Here is a 9,716-nt window from a genome sequence, read left to right as displayed (position 1 = left end):
AGCTTTAGTTTACAGTGGTGATTAGTTGAACCCCAGACCATCAGAAGACAGTTTCGGCTTCACCAACGCGACAGAAATGTCACTTGGAGGCCCTACAGCTATACTGACCTGAGATCAGCTTTCTCCGTACATGTCCCCAAGTTGTATCCATTACACTGTTTAACTGTGTAGCATAAAAATTGGCTCTGGATCAACTGCATGAACTCTGTCTGCACCACCACCAGCCGATGAGTGATCTCTTTGGTGTCGTCGTCAGCGCAAGGTTACAGCACCGCATTTCTGACATAACTCTGACAAGTACAGGGCATCAACACCTGTAATACTAACTGTTTGGCAGCTGTGAGAGCAAAGGAACAGATAATGGCACTACAGTTCACATCTTTGGATAACACAACCAGATAAATATGCAGGGGTGAAGGGATTCCCAGCATGCAGCACTTCACAGTCTTCATTGTCACGTTACGGAAACAGAGACATAAGCAAACACTCTCTACCTGGATTATAAAAATGGTCTATCTATATCTGTATTGGGGTAGGATTAACAATTCTGTTCGTAGTATAGTATATTGAGTTTTGGTGTCCGCGTGGCTCCAAATTGTGCCTATCATGCAATCATCAGTTTCACATGCGAGACTTTTGCAGATTAGCTTTTGTCATAGATACAGTTTCTCTGACATCCCCTGGTTCCACAAATATTCCTGTGTCCAGCTGGAATGAAACATATTCCATCTGTTTCACAGTAAATCAGATTTTTGACCCGCTCCTTTATTTAGCCAAAGGTAGTGGCGTAAGTTGACACCTTCATATGACACATTACAAACTTTGAAACTTGGTAAGCTGTAAGAAATGACAGCCATACAATAAAATATGGCTCTGTCATTTCTTTCTTAATACTTTACTAGGAGGTTTGCTTATACAGGACTGTAAAGTTTGGTGCTAATTATAGGCAAATGGAAACCGTGGTAAAATTGGCATTCTTCAGCCAAAGGAATTCTGATCAGACAGTGTTTTCAGTCAGTGCACAGCAGCTCAACTGAACATTAAAAAAATAATAATGAAGTAATTTCTGGGAAACTTCCTCTGAGATTATTGGCAGGTTCATTAATCTATATTAATCTTGTTTTTCTTGCATTGCCTGAAATGAGCAAGTAGGTACCGTACGTCACTTGTGTCATCCATGTTTAAGAAGAAGATTTGCTACTTGAGAGGGTATTTAAATCTACTTTTCTCTGCAGCTAATGGAATATATGTTATTGCAGCTCTATGGAAGGTCCTTTCAGGAATCTGTCTTTACAACAACAGTATGTTTTGTCAAACAATGTGCAGGGTTTTTCAAAGAGTTACTTTTATTTATTTATTGAGAAAAACAGATGCTTGCTGTATACCTGTGTGTCAAATATAATCATGCAGAAGTCTCAAATGTAAAAAGCATGATCACATGAGAGACATAATCAGGGGCTTGTTTCAGTCCAAGTCTTTGTGTAGATGTTTCCTCCCATGTCATTCTGACATCTATTTCAACAGTACTTATCCAGCTTGGCTCTCTCCTTCTCTTGACAAGATACTGTTTGAATTTTACTTTGGCAAGTCTCCGTCCATCTGCTCTCTGTCAGACCTGAGTGACCAGAGGTTCTTTGAGGTAGAACTTTATTCCTCTCTGATCACCAGTCTCCTGTCCAGCACAAAGTCCTGCCAGAAGAGTCCCATTGAGTGGAGGACAGATACCCCTGCTGCTCTGGGCATACAGGGGCGAGTAATCTCCCGTGCAGTCAGGCCCCTCATCCAATCCATCCTCATCGTCCTCCTCATCATCGTCCTCTCTGTCCTTTTCCCAGAGTGATGTGGCGACATGGTGGTACTCTGTGTGTTCCTCACACTCCATCTCTCTGTGATAGAAGTAGCTGAAGTTGGACACAATGACGGGCACCGGCAAAGAGATGGTGAGCACGCCGGCAATGGCGCACATGGAGCCCACCAGCTTTCCCCCAACCGTCTCCGGGTACATGTCACCGTAGCCAACTGTCGTCATGGACACCACCGCCCACCAGAAAGCCTCAGGGATGCTGGTGAATGCCGTGTCAGGTCTGTCCACCTCAGCAAAGTAGACGGCACTAGAAAAGAGTATGACGCCGATGAAGAGGAAGAAGATGAGCAGGGCAAGCTCACGGAGGCTGGCCTTCAGTGTCTGGCCCAGGATCTGGAGGCCCTTTGAGTGACGAGAGAGCTTGAAGATCCTGAAGACCCTCACCAGCCTGATAACCCTGATGAGGGCCAGAGACACGGAGGGCTGCGTGCCTTTGTCCTTAGCCAGCTCTGTGCCAATTGTGACAAAATAGGGAATGATGGCGAAGAAGTCGATGGTGTTCATGACATCTTTGAAGAAGTGCGTCTTGCTGGGAGCGCAGGTGAAGCGTACGATGAGTTCAAACGAGAACCAGCAGATGCAAATTGTCTCTACAATGAAGAAGGGGTCCTGGAAAGGAGTGAAGCCAGGTGGGACCAAGATGGTTTCGTTTGCTATGGTGGGGTGAGGTATGGTGGTGAATTGCTGTAACACATGAAGGAGGAAAAAAGGATGAAGGAAAAGTGGTTACAGTTGCAAAAATCAAAGCATATGAGCTATTCTGCCCAACAGACACTGTTGTACCATCTGTTGTTTGTAAAACACGAGCTGGACAGAGAAATATGAGAATAAAGTGGAAAGGTACAGCAATAGTAAATAGCTCCATGGAGACGAACGTAAACAAAGGGAAAACAAGGATGAAGCAACCTGGAGGCAGACAGAGGATAAGTGAGAAGAAGCAATTATTGTGAAAGTTTGTCCTCTGCACATTTGGGGTATTACATCTGTCATCAGGATTTGATCGAGCCAGTGAGATCTGTGATACTGTGCTAACTTTTCTCTCCTCTCCATTTTCACCCCCCCATCCCCGGCTTTATTTTTCCTTACAGACTTTTAGATAAATCAGTTTCTCTATATTTAAACACACAAAAAACATTACGCTCATGTGACTCTGGGTTGTGTTACACCCAGACACCGGCATGACCGAGGCATTTGACACTTCGTTTTACCCGCCTGCTTGTTTTTTTCTGGGAAGTGGGTGCAGGTTTGAAATTACTCGGCATTAGTGTCTTTTAACAAGTTAGATAGAGTTACTTTAAGCGTTTTACAGCCTTGCAGCACATATTGTCCCCAACTCTGTGTATTTATATGTTTTTATGTTTCTCTCTGTCCAATTGCCTCACGTCCTCATGTCTGTTTCTTTGTATGCAACACAAACTCCCTGCAAATCTTACGAAATACGTTTTAAGACAGACACAGCTCAGTTAAGGGTGTCCTCACAGCATCCAGGGTCGGTTCGTCCCAAATCACAAGAAATTCTGCTTTGCATTGTTGCCGTGCAGACAATTTTATTTTTCTTTGCTGACGTTTTGAGGTAGCTCTGCGGTGCCCTGTTGAAGTAGCCTGTAGTCTATATTAAAACAACTCTGACATGCCAACACTTTGTACATGGCAACAGTCTTTGGACATTGTAATTGTCTCAACTGTTTGTACTGGCTGAAATACTTTCCTACAGGGTATCTTTCAAAGTAATAGTCATATTAGTGTTTTTGTTTCCCCAACAGTGTTTCCTTGCTGAGGTGCGATGGAGGGATACATCCTCTGCTAAAGCTTAAAATGCTTCTTCTTTTTTTTTCACAGAAAGCTTACTCTGGGTTTTGTCCCCCATCACTTGCCTTTGAATTACCTTAGGAGGGGATCTCCTCTTGGCCATAAGGGATAGGAGGAATAACAAGAGTGACAAAGAAAAGTTGTTTTATATCATATACATATTTACATGTGAGTGTTGTTTTAAGACAGACTTTAAAAATATGCATCTGTCCTTTAAGGTGCTGTCCATTAATTGCAACATCCCTGGTTCGACACTGTCAAGAGCTTTTGTTTCATGTCACTTTCCATCTCTCTCGGCTCATCTCCCTACTGTCCAAACCTCTGATACTGACATAAAATGCCTAAGAATTAGTTCCAGTGGAAACTATCGATATCCAGAGTAATCTGTGTCTATGTTTTCGGTTTTGTAATGTTTTATATTAATTTGGGTGCCACAAACATCATTCCAATAACCTTCACAATATATTGGGATGACAGCAGAAATCACAGAGGTCAATATATCAAAACGGTAAAAAGGTAAATAGAGGCAAACCAGAGGCAAGTGAGGAAAAAGCATTTTTGAGATTTGGGTGAACTTGCTCCTTCAGTCTTCTAAACGACACAGCTGAGAGTTGTATAAATACTTTTTTTTTTTTGTAACACTTTATGTCCCCCTATTTAGCATTTAAAACCACTACATAAATATTTCATAAATAGTTTGTAACACAGATATCAGGACATTTGGAAGTGTTTATTCATGTACAGTATTGTCAACAATTACAGCTCATAATGAAACATAATTACAGCTGTGTTTTACTATATTGCTATTCACTATCTGTTTATATAGTAGCCTCCACTTATTGGTGCCCGCAGGAGGAGTTATAGTTGTTTATAAATATCTGCTTACAACCACATTTATTACATGTTTATATTGTGATTGTAAGTGCTAAATAGGGGACTTAAAGTAAAGTGTTAGCATTTTTTTTCATATGGAAGCAAGTACGTGCATGCTTCAGGACCTAAGAAAACACATTTTGTTCGTTAGATTTCCACCACCACGTGTTAAGTGAGTGATTGCGTGGGGACGGCTGTGCGCGTAGGTCTGAATTTGTTTGTGTAGTGTCCAAAAGCGTCAAATGCTCTAATCATGTGAGCGTCTCTGTCTATGTATAGGAGTAACGGAGCAGTGTTGGTGGTGATGGGGAACGTAAATCCAAGTGACCGCTGCTGCGTTGCCACCTGCGCTTCACCAGCCCGAACCCCCAGAATCCACCTCGTCTCCAGGCTACCGGAGAGTGTGCGAGGCTAATTTCATTTTTGCGGCGGTCATCAGAAAAGTTGATCTTCAAGCCTCTTTTCCAAGCCGTTTTCAGTGTGTAGCCTATGACTCACACTGTTTATTAATACAGACGTTCGTTTATGTGTTGATGTGCTCTTAGGGTTGTCCTTCCTCTATATATAGACCTTTAGATCTCCAAGGGGTAACGTGAGACAAGCTCATCTCCTTTCCTTGCCTTCACACTTGCCTCTCTACCTTTAACTCCCTCCACTCTGTCTCGCTCTTCTCAGCACTATTGGAGTATCCACTCCATGTTAATGCACTTGTTGGCTCTGGCAGTCGTCCCCCAGTGGCTGACGAGGCATGATGTCTCCACGACCTATCCCTCCGCTAACATTACACATCCATGCAACCTGCTCTGTCTGCCTCTCTTCTTTCCTTACTCTTTCGTCTCGACCATCGGTTTAACTGCTCCCCTCATCTCCCTCATTCCTTCCCCATCAATCTGCGTGGATCAGATTTAACGACATGTCCAAAATAATCTCGCCCTCGCATTCTCCTCTCTATCTGCTGCCTTTGCTCTCTCTGCTCCTTGATCTTGATTCTGAACTTTGAAGTTTTCTTCTCCTCAGCCCTCACTTTTAGTCGCCGTTTCACCCTCAGCGTCGATGGGGGAGATAAAGACGTTTTCACCCCATGCTGCAAGAGGTGGTTTATGTTTGGCAAGGTGACGCCTGTCAGCACCTGTTCTCCTTCTATGTTCACCTCATCACTTCCTCGCAGTGTTAACCTCTGTTGTCTTTGCACCCTGTCAGCTCCCTCCCTATTTCTTCACTCATCTGGTTGTCTGACTCCATCACATGAATTCCCTCTGACATAACCTCCATCTGCAGCCTTGTGAATCCTCTGTGTTTCCTACTACCACTCACAAGTGGCTCTTGTACGTGTCAGCACCATGTAAGAACTCCTCACCTCCCTCTGTTCCTTCTCATTCCTGAACTCAGGCAGAGTCTCCAGGCAGAAGATGAGAATGGAGATCACAATGACCATGACACTGATGATGGCGATGATCCGAGCTCCACTGGAGGACTCCGGATACTCAAACAGCATCCAGAGGCGCCGCTGCAGCTCGTTGGTGGGTAAGGGCCTCTCCTCCTCCTTGGGGAAGCCTTCGTCCTCCTTGAAGCGGTCGATGATCTCCTCTCCGAGCTCGTAGAAGCGTATCTCCTCCAGGAACATGTCCAGGGGGACGTTGGCGGGCCTCCGCAGCCTCCCGCCCGACTGGTAGAAGTACAGGATGGCGTCGAAGCAGACGCGGCTCCTGTCCAGGAAGAGTTCGTTCCTCAGCGGGTCAAAGTAGCGAAGTCGACGTTGGGGGTCGCCCAGCAGTGAGTCGGGAAACTGGGCGAGGGTGCTGAGCTGGGTCTCGTAACGCATTCCTGACACATTGATGGCCAGGCGTTCAGTCAGAGCCCAGCCGCTCCTCCACTGGCAGCGACGGTTCTCCTTCCGGGCCTCTCTGCTCGGCTCCTTCTCGTTGCTCTCCTTCTCCAGCTTGTTGTGTTTGTCTTTGGTCTGCTTGTCTTCATCACCAACCTCCCCAACTATCAGTTTTTCCGTCTTCTCTCCTTCCCTCCCTCCTCCCTTGTCTTGATTATCCATCTTTCTTCTTGTCTTTGGTTTTTCTTCCTTGAGTGTCTTGTCTCCCTTTTCTTGCCACTTTGCTCTGAAGAAAATAAATCAGGTTTAACCTGTCATTCTGAAAAAACACAACAAGGGAAACATGACCGGACTAGATATGATAAATGCCCAAGGTACACCTCGAGAGAACTAATGCAGTATAATAGGAAGGTTATGAAGGTTAGGTTGTTTATTTTTAGTTGAAACGGTTTTAGAGAGCTGTCGATTCAACTGTATGGTGTTTCTATTATTTTGTCCCTTTCTATTAATGAAAATAGGCAAAATAGCAGAAAACCCTCACAATGATCATACAGTTGAAGCAACACCTCTCTAAAACAGTTTCAACTCACTGAACTTTATAACCTTCGTGGAGTATTTATTTCACGGCTGTTGGATTAGACTGTGGTAGCTTGAGCGAGGTTCACATTATAAACTGTACGTCAAAATCAAAAACTCACCTCTTCTCTTTTCTCTGAGTTCAGCGCAGTGCGTTTCTGCACAATAGAAAGACATTTTCTTAACTTGTTACATGCATTATATATGAATGAACATAGTAGAAGTGTGCTAGAATAAAAATAATGAAAATACTGACAAAGGAATTAAAAAAAAGGAGAATTAGTGTGAAAATTTCTCAAATTTTGGCATATTTTTGTAGATTTTTCATAAAACTCTGCAAACTTATGCAATTTTAAGCTTTTTTCCAACATATTTTGCAGCATTTTACTGTAAATGTACAATGTTCAGACCTTCCATGCAATGCAGTCAGCGTCATGTTCATCACCTGTTTATCACCACGTCCAGTGCTCCCGGTGGAAACCAAACTCAGACTGGTCTCCGCCTCTCACCCGTCTTCCTGCTGATTCCATTTAATCACACCATTGAGTGACCATGGCTCTCCTACTGCACCTCCACCTTGGGGTGCCTTTAGGGCTGACCCTTCCCTCTTTCTGAGACAGTTTGTGTATTAATCCCCTCATCATGATGTTCAGACAACCCCTCCTCCCGCTCTTCGTCCTCCTCAATGTTGTCCCACCTTCATGTGTCACGTTTGGGAAGGGAGGGGAGGAGGCAGGGGGAGCAGTGTGGCTCCTTCAGGAGCTGCTACAGTGTTAATCTACAGCCAGGGGTGAAGTTAAGATGGTTAAGCTTGTTTGTAGGTCACTCACTGTCTTCACTTGCTCCCTTGTGCTCTTTCTCACGCTCCCGGGAATGCTGTCGGGCCGAAATTCAATCTTCAACCCTTTCCTCCTCCAAGAGCACCACTGCCTCTTCTGCCCCCAGCAACCCTTCCTGCCCGAAAATGTCAGCCTCTTCACCCCTCACTCTTCCTTAAACATACTGTACATGTTTGCACGCATGTGTGCACATGAACTTGCATACTCACATAGCAGAGGCAAAAAAAAAAAGAAGGAAAAACAGTGATCATGATTTACACCCTATGGTGAGACCACAAACATGTGATGAGTACTTTATCCTGGTTTCTGTCTCCGTGTCACCGCTACCTGCTTTCAGAGCTTTGCTGTCATCATCTGTTTTAATGTTAGAATATAGATTTGACTGTGGTTTGTGCAGAATTGAACACAGATTTAGAACAGAGCAAATAAATCTGTCCAGAAACTTGACCTGCCAGACCAGACTTCATTTTATATTGAATATAAATCTGGATGTGTCTGGTTATTTTAGACACATCATGAAGTCTACACTGTGTGTGTGGCACTGTGTCAGTGTGCACTAAAACCACAACTCCCATAACACAGTGTTCTGACACTTGAAGTGTTGCCTTCAAATACTCAAGTAAATTTGTATTTCTGACTTTTTAGACTCACGAATGAAACGCATTTATATAGTCAGCTGCGTTTATTGACAATAAAGAATTTGACATGAATTAGAATAATTTTTGGAAGCAATTGTTTGATTCCACAGAACAGAAAAGTTTAGTCTGGCCACATCAGTGTCTAGTTGTAGAAACACATTTTAGTTTCAAGCTTTTTATTTTAGTTACATGTTTTATGCCAGCATTTTGTTACATTTTTTTTACATTTGTAAAATTGCAGGTGCCGTGGTTTTACTGCCTGTATGTCAGATGTACATCAGCCATGTAACTGATACGTACAGTTACATTGCTGCCTTTCCATTTCCTGCTACTTTATACTTCTACTCAATTAAATTTAACTGGCACCTTCATTTGCTGGCTACTTTACAGGTGAGGATTTTACATAAAAGCATGATAAACTTAAAAAAAAATATACAGTACTAGTTAAAGATTTAAGTGTTTATATAATCTGTCAGATCTGCTCCCTGCCCCAACACCTTTCCAACATCAAATTGAGGGAGGAGTTGGGTACGACCATTTCTTTAACTTTCTGTCCACTCCGGAGTGCAAAACATATCTTCCAGTATGAAAATCTACTCCGCCTTTCTATTTGGCCGTCCAAAACAACTATAAACCATTTGATTTCTAATATGGTCATACAAACTACCTCTGATGGAGCATACATCGACTTTAAACCAGTGTCTCCAGTTGTTTTGGTGTGTGTCCCCTCACTAAAAACAATGTATGTGAGACCCCTTGTCACATTTCAGATGTTTGAGTTGTAAACAGAGATATTTCCCTGCTGGACACTGTTTGAGACACAAAGAGATGAAATCATCTAGTATTTCACAAAAGCAGCAAAGGTTAGAGAAAAGATTTTCTTAGATATGATATGACGTATTAAAGAACTAGCACCTTGACCTTTATCACCTACAGCAAAATGCTGCTTGTGCACGAATGCATCAGTATTAACAATCTAATAATGTCATATATAATAACAGCTGTTTTTTCTGCAGAATGAAACACTTTTACCTTTGATACTTAACCTATTTTGCTTTTAATGCGCACAAGTGGGATTTTGCATTCAAGACTTTTGCTAGTAGTGTTTTGTTTGTTTAAAATTATTATTTTCATATATTTTAAGCATTTCCACTTTGCTCTCATACGAAGCATTTTTTAAGTATCAAGTGATTTGATTTCCAATATTCCTGACAGCACCTGAAGGCAGCAGAGCAGACCCCATGATTTTGTGAAACTTTGAACCTCACACAAACTTTGGTGATAAACGGCCG

The 9,716-nt window shown here is 42.9% G+C and overlaps 1 protein-coding gene across 1 annotated transcript; it reads right to left on the bottom strand.

Moving 5' to 3' along the window:
• Positions 1–1,552: 1,552 nt before the first annotated feature.
• Positions 1,553–6,593, bottom strand: LOC111217578 (potassium voltage-gated channel subfamily A member 7-like). The gene is made up of 2 exons (XM_022739512.1): positions 5,904–6,593; positions 1,553–2,548 (listed from the first exon to the last, which is right to left on the bottom strand). The coding sequence occupies exons 1-2, from the start codon at positions 6,591–6,593 to the stop codon at positions 1,610–1,612; spliced, it is 1,629 nt and encodes a 542-aa protein (XP_022595233.1). The 3' UTR covers positions 1,553–1,609.
• Positions 6,594–9,716: the final 3,123 nt, after the last annotated feature.

The sequence above is a fragment of the Seriola dumerili genome, unplaced genomic scaffold (assembly GCF_002260705.1).
Source record: "Seriola dumerili isolate Sdu_G_001 unplaced genomic scaffold, Sdu_1.0 BDQW01000044.1, whole genome shotgun sequence".
Taxonomy (NCBI): Eukaryota; Metazoa; Chordata; class Actinopteri; order Carangiformes; family Carangidae; genus Seriola; species Seriola dumerili.
Note: the sequence above shows the minus strand (reverse complement) of the source record. Positions and strands in the feature narration are given on the sequence as shown.

Excerpts from the sequence above, each read along its gene's own strand:
- LOC111217578 (XM_022739512.1), bottom strand. The coding sequence starts at position 6,593 with ATGGATAATCAAGACAAGGGAGGAGGGAGGGAAGGAGAGAAGACGGAA. Across the intron at positions 2,549-5,903 it reads ATGAGAAGGAACAGAGGGAG|CAATTCACCACCATACCTCA; the intron begins GTGAGGAGTTCT and ends CATGTGTTACAG.